Source organism: Netta rufina (genome assembly GCF_964035555.1).
Source record: "Netta rufina genome assembly, chromosome: W".
Lineage (NCBI taxonomy): Eukaryota > Metazoa > Chordata > Aves > Anseriformes > Anatidae > Netta > Netta rufina.
Genome location: NC_140139.1, coordinates 2,944,194 through 2,961,556, shown reverse-complemented (window position 1 = coordinate 2,961,556; position 17,363 = coordinate 2,944,194). Strand labels below are relative to the sequence as shown.

Below are 17,363 nucleotides of genomic sequence, written 5' to 3'. Positions count from 1 at the left end.
AGACTCTAAGGGAGTGCAAGTCAGGCTAGAAAGTGTTCCCCCCCCCCCCCCCCCAAAAAAAAAGAAAACCTCCCACCATCACAAGATGTTTCTGTCTAATGGCTTCATTCTTTCTCTGCTAAATACAAATTACAGCTCTGACATGCTGGAAGCACTTATCTCCAGCTGAATGCCAATTGCTTTCAGGAACAAAATGTTTGAAGTTCCTTTGAGGTGAGCACAGTGGCACAGTCCCTGCTGGTTCTTCATCTGCGCTGCCACTCCCCCAGCCCCTCGAGTCTCTCCTCTCCTTGCTCTGGGCTGGCAAAGCCCCAGGAGGCGGCCAGTAGGAGGTTGTGGGGGGGACGGGACAGCTGAATTTAGACCATCACGCCTCCAAGCGGCCTCACCTGATGTCGGCCTTGCCCCTATAATAACCCAGCGCAATGCCTCGGTGGTCCCCGTCCAGGATGACTCTCCACACCCTGGAGCTCGGGGAGGCAAAGGCAGAGCCCAGGGACATGCAGGTCCTGCCACGCTAATGTGTCCCCCCACTGCCGCTTCATGTCCTCGTGCTTGGCTTGGGCCCCTTGGAGGAAAACATGGACTTGAGCTGGCTGTGTTGCTGCTGGCCGGTGTGATGCAGGGAGAGGCAGCTCTGCGATAAGTGTGTGCTGCTCTGATCTCCGGCTGCCCGAGTGCCATGTTCTCCTTGCAGCCAGCTGTCTTTCTGCTTTCAGGAATAAGTACTCAGCACCAGGCAGCGTCGCCATCATGGGGAAAGACTATTACAAGATTTTGGGCATCCAATCTGGAGCCAATGAGGATGAAATCAAGAAAGCCTACCGGAAAATGGCCCTGAAGTACCACCCTGATAAGAATAAAGACCCCAATGCCGAGGAGAAGTTCAAGGAGATCGCAGAGGCTTATGATGTCCTGAGTGACCCCAAGAAGCGAGCCGTGTATGACCAGTACGGGGAGGAAGGTAAGGGGACCTGTGCTCCTGCTCCGAGGCAGGGCTGGCCAGGGCACAGAGGCATCCTGGTGGCTGTCTGTGTGGGTCCAAGGAGGTTCATATGGGGTGAGGGGGTGTTTTTGCACCCCCAGGGCTCATGCCTGCCTCCGAATCAAGGTTACTAGGAGCAAAAGTGGGGAGAGCAAACACTCCACTGACCCCACTTCGCCTCGCTGCCAGAAATAATGTCCCAACCCATTTCTCCGCCAGCTGTGCCACAGTGGAGCCACTTTTGCTTCTCTTCCCAGCTGGGGAGATGGCACTTGAGAGCTCCACAGTGCTGCCTCCAAAGGGCGAGCACTGAGGTGATGGAAGTGAAAAGAAGCTCGCCTCCTGGGTCGTGCCTGCACACTGCGATAATGCTTTAGCAACCCTTTACTTGGCCTAAATTTCCCAGCCCAGTAACGTCCCTTTTTCCTGGATGTCCCCCCGCAGGATCCCCGGTAGTGTGCTGGTTAGAGTGCTAGTTCCACTTTTCTCCCCGGTACAGGCTGACCTACATGAATCAAAGCTTTTCCCAATTTAAGTAATAGGTTTTTGTTTTGAAACTAAGTGGCTGCTGTTGTCTCCTGGTTGGCATGGAGGAGGAGAGCAGCTCCACCGCACACAGCCTTATTATTTGAATATGGAAGACTGCAACCCTATTTGCTTAAGGTGAGGAGAGCACTGAATAGCATCTGCATTAATCAGCCAGGTACTTGGGTGCTTGAAAGAGCAGCAGGTCAGCTATGGACAGGCTGCTCGGTGGAAGATGCAGCTCCTCCTGTGTGCCCAGCAAGCTGGGTGCTTTCACACCCAGAAGCTGACAGACCCCTCCCGGTTTATCTGAGCAAAACTACAGAGCTGGGCAAAGCTTTGGAAAATCTCTGCCTGGCAGCGCATGCTCTGCCTATATGAGTTCCTTAACCCATTATTTATGTCACCGCCACAAGGGACGCACCGAGTCACAGTGATTTGGTGCTGTTTAAAATTAGAAGCGGCTATCTCAAGTGAGAAACTAGCATTTCCTTGGAGGCATTGCCGAAATTGGACCCTGCCTTTGCGTTGGCCTCTGACTGGCATAATGGGATTAAGGCAACTGTGTAAAGGTGAAACCTCCTGGCTGCAGCCTGTTGGGGATGGGGGCTCTCCAGGGATGACGACAGCTAAAATAAGAGTGAGTTAAGTAGTAAGGAAAAAATAAATGCAGAGGAGCAGCCCCCTCGTTGCAGCGGGATGGGGAGGCTGGGCTTGAAGCAGGCCTTGCCTCTCCATCCCTGGTTCCGGGGCCACAGACAGGACCAGAGTTTGGGTTGAATTACCCAAAACAGGAAAAACATCAAGTTTGGCCCTTCTTAAGGGGCATGGGGTTGTCTGGAGAAATTGCAGCACTTGCCCCATGGGGCTCATGCACCAGCAACACCAAACCCCTTCGATGTTTTTGGCAAGCAGTGCTGGTTGTCTTAGCCTCGGTCCTCTCCCCTTCCACTCCATGCTTTTGGGAGTCTCTGGGCTTTTGCCCCCCAAGCAAGAGCAGGGCCTGGATTTCCTTGTGACTTGTAGCCACTCTTGAGTTATCCTGGAGCTCCCCAGTAAATAGCTCTTTCCCTGCTGGCCCATAATCATGCACCTGGCCTCTTCCTTTTGTGATCCATCCTCTTGTGCAGAGCGTGCCCCATCCCTCAGGCCAGGGGAGGCCACCTTCCCCTGCCCAGGTTTCTCCATAATTCCAGCTGCGTGAGCAGCCAGACACGGTGGCAGAGCCAGTGGTGTCCAGAGAGCTTGTGCAGAAAGTCAGGGTGCTGAGAAATGTGAAAGATGTGGAAAAGTTTCATAGCGGAGAGAGGGTGCTGGACGTGCTGATGAGGTGTCCGGACCCATGGCAGGACAGGGACTGCCACATGTCCTATCTCGAGCAGTGACTTCCACACCAGTCCAGCATTCCTGCAATGGGAAACCTTTCATTTTCCAGCAAATGCTTGGTTTTCTGGAATACGTGGCCTGGGGGTGGAGGGGTCAGTGTTTTGAGGGTCTTTGGGGTCCCATGCACTGGGGTGGGCTCATGGGATTTGTTCCTCCTGCCCTACAGCCCAGTCCCCACATGCAGCACAGACTCTGCAAGGGTACAGACGTTTGTACAGCAGGGCAGGGGCCAAAGGATGAGAGCCATGGACCACATGAGGAGGCTGAGAACATCAGAACAGACCCCCACATTTGTCCACTCTGTTTGTCCCCCTTGTATCTCCCTGCTGCCAGCAGGGAGGATGGTGGCACAAGTGACAGCCCATAAGGACTGTGGTGGTTTTACCGTGCTGGGCAGCTAGACCCCACAACCGCTCTCTCACTCCCCCTTTTAGGTCACTGAGGGTGTTCTGCAGGTGTGACCTCTTCTGGGGGGCTACCTGGGGCATGCCTTGGCTGCTTGGGATTTTGCAGGGCTCACAGTGGTGTGAGGCTTTGCCCAGCACCTGGCAGGGCAGTTCTGCCTGGAAGTGGCTGTTGGAAGGTGCAAGCCTCAAACTCTTCTGTTGGTTTGTGAATTGGGCTGCTAGAACCCTGGCTGCTAGAACAGATAACTCACCCAAAGTGGGTTTTGTGCAGCACAACTGGATACCACAGACCCAGTGCATTGACCGTGGCAGATCAGCACATGCAGCTTGGAGTGGCCGATAAAAGTCTGGCGGGATGCTTGCTCTCCTGTAATGCACAGGGCTTCTCTGAACAGGTGTGAGTCCTCATCAGCAGGCATCTGCAGCAGCAAAGGCCTGCAGAAGGACCTGCTCCAGTTCTTGCACTCGCCTTCCAGCCCCAGCTACTGGTGGCTTTCTCTGCCACGCGCCATCCCATCGCAGGGATGCATTAGGAAATGAGTTAGATGAAAAGGCCATGGCTTGAGAGGAGGTAACCAAACAAAACCTGAACAGCTTTTGAGCTGGAGCTTGCTGGGCATACAGGCAGGGCTGTGTGCTGTGAGTTGAGGTGGTGCCTTCTTGGCCCACAGGTGGGTGACCAGAACCTCTGGTTGCTGCTGAAAGGGCTGCCTGGAGCCAGTAGAGCCCGTGCTGCTGCATGGAAAGCAAGGGTGCTGTGGGTCCCAGCACAGTACCACTGTGCAGAGCCAGCAGCTTTCTTCTGGTAAGGAGTGTTAATGTTTCATCTTCCCCCTTCTCTTCTAGGTCTCAAGACTGGAGGTGGCTCTTCAGGTGGCTCAGGGAACGCTTTCCACTACACCTTCCACGGAGACCCCCATGCCACCTTCGCATCTTTCTTTGGAGGCTCCAACCCTTTTGATATCTTCTTTGCTAGCAGCCGCTCCCGGGTGTTCAATGGCTTTGACCAAGAAGACATGGATATCGATGATGATGATGATCCTTTCAGTGCCTTCGGCCGGTTTGGCTTCAACGGCATTAATGGGGTTCACCGGCGGCACCAGGAGTCCCTGCACACGCGGAGGAAGGTCCAAGACCCGCCCATCATCCACGAGCTGAAGGTGTCCCTGGAAGAGATCTACCATGGCTCCACCAAGAGAATGAAGATCACCCGCAGAAGGCTCAACGCTGATGGCCGGACCATGCGGACTGAGGATAAGATCCTAAACGTTGTCATCAAACGGGGTTGGAAGGAGGGAACCAAAATCACATTCCCCAAAGAAGGGGATGCCACGCCGGACAACATCCCTGCTGACATCGTCTTCATCCTCAAGGACAAACCTCACTCGCACTTCAAGAGAGATGGGACGAACATGGTCTACACTGCAAACATCAGTCTTAAAGAGGTGGGTGTCAGTGGAAATGCCCTGGGTGAGAAGTGGCGCTGGGTTGTGGCCAGGACAGGACTCAGTCCTTGTCCTGTGCCGTAAAGGAAGGACCAGGTAGGGTGTGAGAGACATGAGCAAAGTCCTCTGCAGAGAGGAGCCACAGAGAGCAGCTCGTGCTCAGTTTTGGAGAGTCACTCAGCCTCTATGCTGCAGGTAGGACACGGGTACTACAGTCCTGACTGAACACACCGGGCTGCCTGAGCAAATACAGGTGGTATTTACCCATTTTCTCCCTTCCCCATATGTCTTGCCCTTCTATTGTAGCATAGGGTATTCACGTGTGGAGGAGAGCTCAGATGCACTGTAGGAGCAAGGGAAACCCCAAGTTTGCTGACACAAGTCTGGTCCCTGCTTGTTCATGTTTCTGTCCTGGATGATGCCAGGCACCACCCCACATGAGAGCAGGGTCACACAGAGAAAGGTGATACCTTGACCTTGCTGAGCACTGCTTTAGCCCCGAATGGCTGCTTTCTTTGGTTCTGGCTTCCCTGAACAAAGGGCAAAATCTTCAGGCTGTGAACAAAACCCAGCACATCCAGGCTGTCAGTCCTGGAGGTCATGGTGACACTCGCTGCACCAGAGCAGCAAACCGTGTGAAGGTGGGAGAGGAAGGGGAGCTTACCCAAGAACAAGATGTGCTGTTTGCTGCTGCTGCTGTCTAACTACCTTTTAATAAATCTCAGCTGGCAGCTGCATTTAACATTGATGTTTTTGGCAGCTGCCATTTGCTGTTCCTTTCAGACTGTAGACACTGTCTATCTTATTAATGAGCTGATTTTTTTTTTTTTTTTTTTTGAAGACAGATTTATGTTCTCAAATACATTTAATAGAAATAAGCTCAATGGGCCAGACCTGAGGTAGGGAAATGTGAGCTCCTGAGTGTGCCAGCAAGTCAGAAGAGCTTTGCAAGGGCTCCACATCCCCGCCAGGGCTGTGACCATCTACGGTAGGGGCAAGGGCAACCCCATGGGGCAGGCAGAGCTGGGTGCTCCTGAAACAAACTCATCTCAAGTTAACCTGTAGTCTTGAGAGTTGAATTTCCTTTGTGTTGCAAAGGGGATTCGAGTAAAGAGGTTTATTCCTGCAGAGGCCAGCTCTGCTGGCCTCTCCAGAAATACTTGGGAGAATACTTGGGAGGCTGCATTATTTATGAAGTCCTGCATGCCATATCTCAGATGTTTCCTTCTGTGCATTCCCATATCTGTTAAAATTACCCCCAGGATGTCTGGCCCATGCTGGTCCAGGTTGATGTGCGCCACATGTGGAGCTGCCCCATGAGCAGCAAGCTAAGCAGCTTGCCTGGCCCCATGCACTGGTGCCAGGCCAGGGGAAGCACTGGCTGCGCTGTGCTGAGCCGTACCCAGCTGCTTCCTGCCTGCAGGACACCTGTGATCTCTGTCCAGCTGCCTGTAAACAGGGCATTTGCTTCACATCATGGCAGTCACAAAGAGAGACCAGTAGAAATTGCTGGTGCAGGCAAATTCCTCTGCTCTTTGAGCTGGGCTTCCTGTTATCTGCGCTCCCTCACTGCAAACTGAACATGCTGGGGATGCTCGGAGAGCTGCTGGCCTGGCTGCCAGCCCTAGCCTTCCGCTTGCCAGGGCAGGGCAAGCAGTGCTTTGCTGCTTTTATCTTCCATGAGAAGAAATAGCTTAAGTGCTCTGAAGCAGGAGCAGATGCCAGGAGCTCCCCGATACCATATGCCACCATTTCGGTATGTGGCGGAGTGAATCACAGTACAGCCTCTTCATCACCGAAGCCTACAGCCGTAGCTTTGAATGCTTTCCTTGCACTGTTCATCCTTGCGAGTCTGCCTTTTTTAGCCTGAGCTTTGGTCTCCTTAGCTGCACAGCCAGGTGCCAGCAGGCGTTTGGAGCTGTGATCCCACTCGTGGTCATGCTGGAGACCCCTGGCCAGTGTCCTGCAGCTAAGGGGAGCAAGGCTCCTGGCCACAGCCCTGCAGGGAGCATTTGAGGCACCAGAGCAGGACGGGGTGGCAGGAGGGCTTGGAAATGCAGCATTCGCTTCCTTATGGCCCCTTCTCAAACCTGAGCCTGCTCTCCAGACTACTCTTCCATAGGAACCTGTAGCACCCAGCATCCACAAACCTCTAACCCATATTGTCTCCAGCAGTGCTGGGTGATGCCACCTTGGTGGCCAGGCTGCCAATCTTCCCATCCCCACGTGCTAGTACTTAGGGCACTCGCGTCCTTGTCCCACCGGGCTCCATGTCCCTTGTCAGGGAGGGCTGCTGCTGATGCAGGAGGTGTGAGAAGGCTTCCCCAAGAGACTTGTGGGCTGCAGGGATGTGGCCATTCCTAAAATTACAGGTGCGCACCACAGTGGGAGGCCAAGGGAGGGAGCAGTGATGCTGCTACAGCAGCTGTGCTCCTGAAAGGCAGATCTTCAGACAGTGCTGAAGGGTTTCACGGAGATGGAAGAGGCACCTCATGGCATTCTTTACCTTGTGTCACCTTCCTCGAAGCATCCAGGTGGCAGCATCTGCTGGCCCCCCCATTACTGTCAGCAGAGTGGGACCCGCCACTGACCCAGATAAAGCGCGGCACTCATGGCTCAGCCATCAAACCCACGCTCATTTCATACCCAGGGATAAACCGAGCCTTTTTCTAGGATGCAGGGCAGCTCCTGCAGCTGTGCTCACTGTGCATCGCCCTGCTACAGGCTCTCGCTCGCAGGCACCGGTGTTGCTTCAACAACCAGTTTCTCAAAGTTGGGCGAGAAGGATTAAAAACAGGAACATACGACGAAGGAGCAATCGCCTCTAATTCTTGTGTCTTGGCTCTAAGAAGGAAACACTGAGATCCTGTGTGCGCTCTTACTGCCTGCCTCTGCTTGTGTCCCTCTGCTTTTGCAGGGCAAGCATGGCACTGAGGAGCAGTGCCCATGCTACGAGCCTGGCAGGGGCTCTCTGCTTGGTGTTCCCAATCCTGTCCCTTGGGCTGGGTGCAAGTGTCCCAGCCACGCTTCTGCTGGCCTACTTTGGTCTTAAAAGCTCATTCTGGAATCTGAAATAGTTGCCTGGCTTCCCTCTGGCCACATTATGGTGAGGATGGAGCAGGGGACAATGTGGGAGTGGTCACCCTCTGTACTCTGCAAGTCCATGGGGTTGCAGCAAAACCTCCTCCAGAGCAAAGGTAGCACATCAGTTTTCTCTTTTTTTTTTTTTTTTTTCTGCTACAGGTAAAAAGACAGTTGGATGGTCCTGTTGGCTGGAAACCTGAGGTCTAGCCGCTGTACCTGTTCCCTTTCTGCTTCTTATTTTATGGCCAGAGATGTTTTCCTGGCATGTGTACCTGTGCAGCCCACCATGTCGCATGCTGGTGGGTACCAGCCAGCAGAAGGGCTCCAGCATCCCTGGGATAATCCCTTCCTTCCAACCTTCCCTTCCCTCCAACCTGCCAGAGCCGCAACCATGTACCCCCTGCTCACACGGAGCCAGCGATGAACCTCCTCCTGCTGCCAGAAAAAGCTTGTCTGGGAGGAGACCCAGCACAGATGAGATGTGCAAGGAGACAGCAGGCTCCAGCTTTCCTCTTCTCAGCTCACCTGAGCCCTAGAGCCAAGCCCAGCATGGGTGGCTCTGTGTTCGCTTTGGTGCAAAGCCCTGGCACTGCAGCAGAAGCAGCAGCCATCAGCCTCAAGCCAGGGGTCAGCAGGGAAGAAGGGTTGCTACTGCTGCTGTCTCCTGTTGCTCTGGCACTGGAGGCTTTTCCTGGGGAGGAGGCTGCAGAACATCCTCCCCCACTTCCCTTGCAGGGTATCTTTTGGGGACAGGAGGGCTGGGACCCCCATGCCCCAGGCCAAGGGGACAGGTGCTTTGTGTGCAGGACAGGACCAGCCTGCACCATCCGCAGCAAATCCTCCCCTTCCAGAAGTATTGCTCTGCAGTCCTCCGTCAGCAGCAGCCTCTCTCCTTGCTGAAAGCCTGGAGAAGCTGCTGCCCACATGTACAGCAGAACTGAGTTATTTAAGGACACGAGGCTTTTCTTGCTGCATTCCCGCATCACGTGGCTCGCTAATTCAGGCTGGCTTGCAGCTGCAGCCAGCTTCTGCAGGAGGCAGTGCCTGGCCCTGGGATGGGGATGGCAGCCTGGAAAATCATCTCCTGGCTTTGCAGTGGGGGGATGTGGCTATGTGGAGGTCCCTGCAGCAAGGATGCAGGGCATGCCTGGGCCATTCTCCCCAAGCCTGCAGTTTTGGGGAACCATTGCATTCTTGCTTCCTTCTTAGGACACCAAGGTATAAAAATAGCCAGGGATAGCAGCGCAGTGCAGTAACCCAACCCTTTGCCTGACGAGGGACTGGCAGGGGGGAGCTGCCCCGTGGGGCCCCAGCCTCCAGGAAAGCACAGCGTTGTGTCCTGTGCCAGCATAACCTTCAGGAGGCTTTGGCTGGGGTGGGGGGCACAGGCTGTGCTATAGATAACCCCCGGACTCTGAAGGGTGACAGTTGAACCGCAGAGGCATCCCATGAGCTCAGATGGGTTTTTGGCTGCACACCCTCCCCCCTGCCAGGCTCTCAGATTGAGTAGCAAAGGGCTAAATTTGGGCTGCCCTGTTGCTGCGAGCTGCAGGGTGCTAGCTGGAGGCATCTGGTATCCACTGGGAGGAGCAGGGGATGGGGAGTGGGGATCCTGCCTCCTGTGGGGCTTCTGTCCCACAGCGCTGGGGACTGGGAGCGGGGGTGGAGGTCTCACTAGGTGCACCCCTGGGTGCTATGGGGCTGGCAGCCCAGCTGACAGTGTCTCACTCCTTCACCCCACAGGCCCTGTGCGGCTGCACCGTGAACATTCCCACCATCGACGGGAGGGTGATCCCACTGCCCTGCAATGACATCATCAAGCCGGGCACAGTGAAGAGACTGCGTGGGGAAGGGCTGCCCTTCCCCAAGGCCCCCAACCAGCGAGGAGACTTAATTGTGGAGTTCAAAATCCGCTTCCCAGACAGAATAGCTCCCCAGACGAGACAGATCCTCAAGCAGCACCTCCCGTGCTCCTAGAGCCTCGGAGACTCTTCTCCAAACAGCAATACTCCAAACGCACATGCCACAGCATCTGGCCCACATGGAGCAGAGGTGCCAGAGCACTTTCAAATGCCAAAAAGAAACACTTTCCTTCCCCAAAAGTCCCCTCCTTCCTTCCCACCCCTTCCCCTCTCAGCCTATTTTCTACTCCAGTGGCAGGGGAATGGTGAGCACAGACTCCTGCCCTCGCAGCTCTCCTCACTGCCAGCTTCTTTTTTTTTTTTTTTTTGGTTTTGTTTTTTTAGAGGTCCAGCTTTGCACAAGCGAGCAGCTGTTTGGCCGGGGAGGTGCATCACTGTGTAGTTTTTGTGTCACCTGCTTTTTAAGCCAACTTTCTGACTAGAGGATGGGCTCGTAGGGGTTAAGCGCAGTGTAAATAGGACTTCACAGGATCTCACATTCCCTGTGTTAGTTTTCTCCTTCCCTCTTTGATACTTGCTGCTGTTAGGGGTCCTGTCCATACCAAGGTGCCAAGGAAACTCCTGAGCGCATACGGCTAAAAGGACTACTCCTGTGTGTGGTGGCCACTGTAGCTGGACTGTTTCTGACCAGGGACCACAGTACCTAGTCCTACTTCAATCCACTCGTGTGCCACCACCAAGCATCACCTGTGCCAATCAATGGAGATCAAAGCACTTGGGGACTGTCCCTTCCAGCCTCCTGCCCCCACTGACCCCTATGCCTGCTGCCAGCTGGAGGGATGGGGGAGCTCAGGGCGGGAGCTTTCTTGTTCAGATGTGTTGAGTTTGCATTGTTGTTTTTTTTTTTAAATACATATATTTAGCTTGCTAGGTAAACTCTGTAAGGGTTTGCTCTGCTCACTTTGGGTTTCCTGGAGTGGTTCACCCCGACTTTTGGGGAAAAGCTCAGCCATACCAACATCATGCCTGTGAGAACATAGTGTGTGTGTAGCACAAGTCTGGGTGCAAAAGCAGAGCCAAGCGTCAGCAGAACTGTAGTTTTTGACAAGTGTTTGAGTTCAACCTTAGGGATTTTATTAGGAAGAGAAATTCATATGTATATATTTTTCTACAGGGACATTTAATTCAGGAGGTATTTCTGGGTGTTATGGTGGAACTGGAAGGAGCATGAGGCAATCTGCTTGGTGATTTTCTTTTTAAATGCTGTATTTTTAAAAAATTGGATTTCCATCAGGAGAATTTTTATATTTCTTACCTTTCTTGGTCAACTCTGCCTCTTGCCAGTTTTTCCCAGGAGGGGTCCTGCAGAGCACACAGCACAGTTGACCTAGCTCTGTATGGCTCCTCCACCACCTCAGCTCCGCATCTCCAGCCCAACTGGCACCGAGATAGCCAAAACCAACCCCCCCCCCCCCCCCCCCCCCGGGCATCCTTTTTATAAAGAGAAATCACTGACTTGAAATAGGGGTCCAGAGTGTGTGTGTGTCAGCTTATGGCAAGTAGCCTGCCGAGCTGGCAGGGGCTGTATAGCTGTACAGTGCATCATACGCGGCAGGAGGATGGCCTGTGCCACGGCCAGGGCACAGGGAGAGGCGACCTCTTAAATTAAATTAAAGCACTACTTAATTTTGTGACCAGTTTGAATTCAGGTTAGGGCACAACACCTTTTCCCTCCACTGTTTCCTGTGGCGTTGGATGTATGGAAACCTGGTGGACACTGATGTAGTGAGAAGACAGGTCAGCACATATATGCAAGCTGCTGTATTTTTCTCAGTTTCAATGCGATCTGAATGTTTTATAGTGTTGTTTGTGTTTTTTTTTTTTTGTTTTTGGTAATGTCAGTATTGAGAGAAAAATAAAGTATTTTAAAAAATATTAACTCCTTGGTGTGCACTGTGATGGGGTCTGCATCCCTTTGGGGCTCCAAAAACACAAACGACATGGGCAGGGGGGCAAGTCTAGCCAAGATGCCAAAAGGATGGAGGCCAGAGTGGGTAAGGAGGGGCTGTGGGCAGGGGGGTGCTGTGGCCAGGACTGGGGTGATGAAGGGGGCTTCTTGGTGGGGGCTACCCAGGGACTCGTCCCAATGCCTGACCACTCTTTCTGAGAAGAAATGGCTCCTCATTTCCAACTTAAACCTCCCCTGGCGCAACTTGAGGCCATTCCCTCTAGTCCTACTTTGGGGCCGGGCCCAGGCTCTAAGCTCCAGTGCCTTGGCCCCCATGCTGCACACACCAGTCTGGGCTGCAGCCCTGAGGGTGTTGTATGGACCCTGGTAGGGCCAAGCTGTAGGGCTGAGGCACCACAGACATGGCTGTAGGAGAACAGGGGCAGGACAAGGAGCTGCCACTCATGGCAGCAAAGAAGGGACCCAAGCAAGCTCCCTCTCAGGGGCTACCCTCAGCCTCCATATGCTGCTCCAGGGCAGAGGCAGATGCTCCTGGAGCTCCCATGGGGGCTGTCCCCCCTCCCACTGCGGAGCAGTCCTTTTCCCCTTCCCAGGTGGCTGACAGCAAATGCATTGCAGAGCAGCAGCACAGCCCCATGAGCTGGCATCTTCCCCAAGACGCTGAAGCAAGGTGGTGCGAGAACAGGAGAGGCATGGTGCCAGCCAGCGGTTGGCTCTGAACTAGGACAGACCACCTGAGCAGACGTTGCCCAGCCTCCCCAGGGGCTCCACTCCCATGGCCTCCTAGTGCAGCTTCCAGCAGGTGGTTGTGCTATTTTTAAGCAGCACTCTCAATTTCAGTATGTTTCTCCCCACAAACCCCCTTTCTCCTGGATAGCCCCATCCTTCGGCCATGACGAGACTCCCCTCACCCGTTTTTATCCTCCCTTTAAGCCTAGGTAAGCTGACGGAGCACTTCTACATCTGACAGGCTTCAGGGATAAAACTCCCATTGCTTGGGCCCCACACAGCTCTGGCTGTGGGAGAGGTCACACCAAAAGCCCTGGGGGCACTTTTCTGTTCATTTCATCCACAGTTAAGCATCTTTGCAAAAATTCTCAGTTCCTGCAATGCTCTAGAAGCCAACAGCATGCATCTGTGCTCTGTGCCAAGGCCCGTTGTCCTCTGGTTTGGGGCTGTGCCACATGTGGCCAATAGCATTGCTCCTTTGTTTAAACACGTCTTCCCTTGCCTGGCTGTACTTCCCCAGCACCACTAAATCCAGCCCCAAGCTGGATGATCCAGACAGATGGCGAAGGGTGCCCCACCTACCTGCTGGTGGCCAAAGCTGCATGTTCAAATCAGGCAGGAAAAGGAGAATCAAATTCAGCCGGTGGCAGCAGCAGTTGCTGTGACTGCTCAGGGCAAGAGCACTCAGCTCCTAGCCTTTGGGGTCAAAGGTGAGCACCAAGGCACTGAGCTTGAAGCTGTGTTCACCACACTCAAAACTGGTCCTTGCATGTTACCCTGCAGCTTGGAGACATGCAGGCACCCAGAGCCTCCCTTTTTCCCTGTTTTAAAGCCAGACAGACCCCATGCAGAGCAAAGTGGAAGTGAAAAGTAACCGTGCTGAACAGGAAGCTCTTTGTCTTTTCATGGAGTTCAGGGGTGAGCCCAAACACCATGCAGCACAGGTCTAGGCTCATGGATACAGACTCACAGCTGCTCTTCCTGCTGCAGCCCTGCACTGCAGCTGGCCACGCACCTTCTGCTCTCTGGACCATTTACCTGCTTCAGCAGGTGCAGCCCTGGCTCCAGCTATGGGTGAATGAGCACACACGCCAGGATAGGGCAGGTGCCAGCTGCCAGACCCAGGGCTTCTCTCTCATGAAACACTAAGTACAGCAGTAGCACATCTTTCAGTTCAGAGAAGGGAAAATAAACCTAGGAGCAGGCCAGGAAGCTATAGAAGAAATTGAAGGAAAAGCACAAGAGTATGATCAAAACCTGACTACCGAGTACAAGGCACAATAAAGGCCAAGCTGACAGCAAACAACCAAACCTTTCATCAGAAGCCCACAGGGACACACAAATTGTTTCTGCAGAAAGGGGAATCTTTCTGCAAAACCTGATGAACACAGTTGCTACAGCATCAGAGGAAGCTCCTGTTCCCAAACCACACTCAGGTCACACTGCACCAGGCTCCAGAGATAGCTCAGGAACCCTCTCATGCCTGCCTTCAGGCACAGCAGATGAAAGGGGGATTTCTGGAGGAGTCCTTTGCTGCACAGAAGTCAAAGCAGCAGGAGACCCAATGGCTCATGGCCAGCATCAGAGAAGCAACGCCAGATGCCTGCTGCTGGCAGCAGGGCTCTCTTGGTGCTTACTGCCAAGTTATGACACAGGAGAGAGATTGCCCGACCAGTTTCTTCTGTTAACATGAGCTAAGAGACATACGGACAAAGAGCAACCTCACACACGCCAGTGAAATGTACAAAACAGACAAGAGAGGCAGCTGAGGAGTGCTCACATAGCAAGCGAGACACGGCAGATGCAGCGCTGCTGATGCTGTGGCAGTACCACAAAAAGGAATTGCCAGGGGCCTGGCTAGAGTTTTGTGGGATTTTTTTTATTATTATTATTATTTTTTAATACAGGCCAGCGTTGTACCCTTTGCTAAAGCTGCTGATTCTGCCATATAAACTAGAACAGAAATTTCTCAGAAATTAAGTCAGTTCCCCTCCTTGTTAATAATTCACTGTCTGCCTCCCAACTGAACATCGGTCTGTATTTGTGTTTGCAGAAAACATTCCCTGTACAAAGTCTGACGTGCAGCTACACTGTTCTGACTGAGGAATGAAGAAGCTGAGAGTCCACTGAACATTGGATTTTCCCTGTACAACATAGCCTGATTTGGAGTTTGGTCCAATGAGGACAGCGAGTTAACCGTAGAGATCATCATCATTGTCTTCACTGTACACATTGCCCCCGCTGCCACCTCCTGTGCCTTGGCTTGGACCAGCGCCTCCCTGGTTTCCTGATGGGAACCTGCAGGCAGCAGTGCAGAAGGGGAGAGAAGAGATGCTCTTCAGAAGCTTCCTCACAGCTCAGCACAATCCCCTCCCCTCCACATCAACTCCCGGGTGCCAAGTAGGAAAGAGGGGAGAAATGTGCTGAAGCCTTAAGGCAGGTGATGCAAAGGCTTACACTGCTGCCAGATGTTGCTTGCATTAAAGGAAAAAGGGCTGATGGGCTTCAGGAGCACTAACACAGCAGCTACAAATGACCTGCAGCACAGCCTGTACCACCATGTGCTCAGCTGGCTGCCGTACACACTGGGGGGAACCAGAAAACGTGGTGGAAGAGGGAATTGTTACCCAGAGAACAGCAAAGCTGCCCTCAGTGCTCTGCTCCAGGGCTAGCTGAGCCACGCTGCCTTCCCTACCTCCCTCATGGTTACCTGAAACTGCCAAAGCCACGGCTCTGCTGTAGAGTCTGTGCAAACATCTCGTATTTCCTGATGTCATTGTCACTGACAGAGCGGCGGGCAAAGCGCATGGCCTCCTCAAAGTGATCCCTGCGTATCTCAGGAACCGGGTCATCCTCCTCCACCTCCTGCAGTGGGACAGAGGGCCCAGGTGAGCTGTGGGCAGCCCGACACCTGCCCACAGCCCCCCTCTGGGTCAGGATACAACAATACCCACCAAGGCAGGGGCTAGAGAGGGATTCTGCAGCAGACTGAGTCACAGCTGCAGCAGGGGCCCTCTGAGCAATGCCAGTGATGAGGTACAACAGGAGGCCCTCACCCTCCCACAAGAAGAAAATAAAGTGCTCCAGCTCAGCGCTCTGTGCCGAGCCTACTCGTTCTCATCTGAGGATTACAGAGAGGAACACATCATCCCTCACCCACGGGCAGAGGTGGGCTGCCTCTCTCATGAGCAGTGAAAGCTGAGTGCCCCACTCACCATGGCAGAAGGGTTGGTCTGTCGCTCACGCTCTCGCCTGATCTCACTCTCGATGGACTCGCGGATGGCCAGTTTGCAGGCACGCTGGCAAATTTCTGTCAGGTCAGCCCCCGAAAAGCCATTGGTCATCTTAGCTAGGAAATCCAGGTCAACATCCTAGGGAAAAACAAGAGGCCTGTCCTTTACACCTTGCATTCTCAGGTGACAAAGAAGTGCCTTTAGATCCCACGGTACCAAGGTGCTGTCTTAATTTTGGCCAATTTTAGAATGGCAGGCTGTTAAGGCTCTTGTTTCTGGTAAAAGTTAACCACACACAAAGGCAGGCCACACTCCCCCCACTCACAGCAAGAACTTGCTACACAACTACAAATGCCTCTGCACTGTTCACCTTCAAGAAGAAACAGGCTGACTTTCAGATGTGATTTCCTCAGGTCTCAGCATTAGGAGTCAAATGAAATGACTGGAAATGGAGATGGGGAGGACAAACAACCTCCTCTCCTCCTTCCTGTCAACTGACAGAGTAGTACTATAAGCTTCTTTAAAGCTTTCCTTCACAGTAGTACTTTAAAAAGTAAAAATGGCCTAAAAAAGTTTGCACACTCACTTGACATCTGCTTTTCTCTGATTAACCCTATGAGTTTCATTATTGCCTACTTCCCAGGCAAGGCATAGAACTCTTGCCTACGAAAGAGCCAGCAACAATTAACTGCAATGGTTCCTCTTCGATTTCCATTTCCCACCCCCATTTTCTGCATTTATTTTTCTTTCAGAGTACAAGAATCTCCTCCATCATTCCATAACAGGCGTTCCTGTACTGTAGGCAGAACTCTACTATATGACAAAGACCTGCTGCGCTGACACACTGATATCTAGTTGCGTTGGTACCTTGTTTTAGAACTCGAGCCTCCCCCTATCTCTCTTCCATCTATTTCCACTCTTCAGGGATGGAAGGTTTCACAGTTCTGCAGTGCATGGAGCAGTCCCCAGCCCTCCTCTCTGTCCCCAGCTCGTGAGGAGCATGTGCAGCGCACTGCAAAGCCAACTCAGGTGCAGTCATGGCACGGATCCTACCTTAGCAACTGGTGATTTCCTCAGGTTGGCCTTAAGAATAGCAACCCGGGACTTTTCGTCAGGCAGGGGGATGTAGATGAGTTGATCCAGGCGGCCAGGGCGCAAGATGGCTGGGTCAATGATATCCGGCCTGTTGGTGGCACCGATGATGAAGACATTCTTCTTGGTGGACATGCCGTCCATCTCTGTCAGGATCTGGTTGATGACGCGGTCTGCAGCACCGCCACCATCTCCGATATTGCCACCTCGAGCCTTTGCAATGGAGTCCAGCTCATCAAAGAAGAGCACACAAGGGGCTGCTTGGCGGGCCTTCAAAAGGCAAAGAGAAACAATTAGTCCCTGTTAAATAACACCAGGAGAGGAGCACACTGATTTCACCCTAAGCATACCCTAAAATTATAGCAGCTCAGAGGAGTACCAGAGCACTACTGCCTTGAGAGCTTGGAGTAGCTGCTCTAGAAACCCTCAATTAAATTCTGAGTAACAAGGTGAATTTCCCTAAAGCTGAGAGCATCATAGACCAAGCAGAAGTATGGTAATTCTAATGCAAAGAGGAAAAGCTACAACCAGTCTGCCAGGACCAAACTCTCCCAGCAAGATCTGGAGATGTCAGTTGGTTATTTAGGCACTGGGGCATCCATAGTCACAATGTATCACATAGAAGGGGCAAATCCAGTCCCTGTCT

General features: G+C 53.0%; 2 protein-coding genes across 2 annotated transcripts in view; one reads left to right on the top strand and one right to left on the bottom strand.

Annotated features, from left to right (window-relative positions):
• The first annotated feature begins 723 nt into the window (after positions 1-723).
• On the top strand, positions 724-10,110 carry LOC311220887 (dnaJ homolog subfamily B member 5-like). Its single transcript, XM_084304518.1, has 3 exons — positions 724-964; positions 4,150-4,748; positions 9,576-10,110. The coding sequence occupies exons 1-3, from the start codon at positions 754-756 to the stop codon at positions 9,807-9,809; spliced, it is 1,044 nt and encodes a 347-aa protein (XP_084160644.1). The 5' UTR covers positions 724-753; the 3' UTR covers positions 9,810-10,110.
• Positions 10,111-14,250: 4,140 nt separating this feature from the next.
• LOC311220884 (transitional endoplasmic reticulum ATPase-like) overlaps positions 14,251-17,363 on the bottom strand; it is a 40,237-nt gene continuing 37,124 nt past the window's right edge. Inside the window, exons 14-17 of the mRNA XM_084304515.1 lie at positions 16,679-16,987; positions 15,608-15,763; positions 15,103-15,257; positions 14,251-14,690 (exon numbers count right to left, since the gene is read on the bottom strand). Coding sequence (XP_084160641.1) covers positions 14,585-14,690; positions 15,103-15,257; positions 15,608-15,763; positions 16,679-16,987 — 726 coding nt within the window. The 3' untranslated portion in view covers positions 14,251-14,584. The remainder of the gene's footprint in view (positions 14,691-15,102; positions 15,258-15,607; positions 15,764-16,678; positions 16,988-17,363) is intronic.

Excerpts from the sequence above, each read along its gene's own strand:
- LOC311220887 (XM_084304518.1), top strand. The coding sequence starts at position 754 with ATGGGGAAAGACTATTACAAGATTTTGGGCATCCAATCTGGAGCCAAT. Across the intron at positions 965-4,149 it reads TGACCAGTACGGGGAGGAAG|GTCTCAAGACTGGAGGTGGC; the intron begins GTAAGGGGACCT and ends CTTCTCTTCTAG. Across the intron at positions 4,749-9,575 it reads CAAACATCAGTCTTAAAGAG|GCCCTGTGCGGCTGCACCGT; the intron begins GTGGGTGTCAGT and ends TTCACCCCACAG.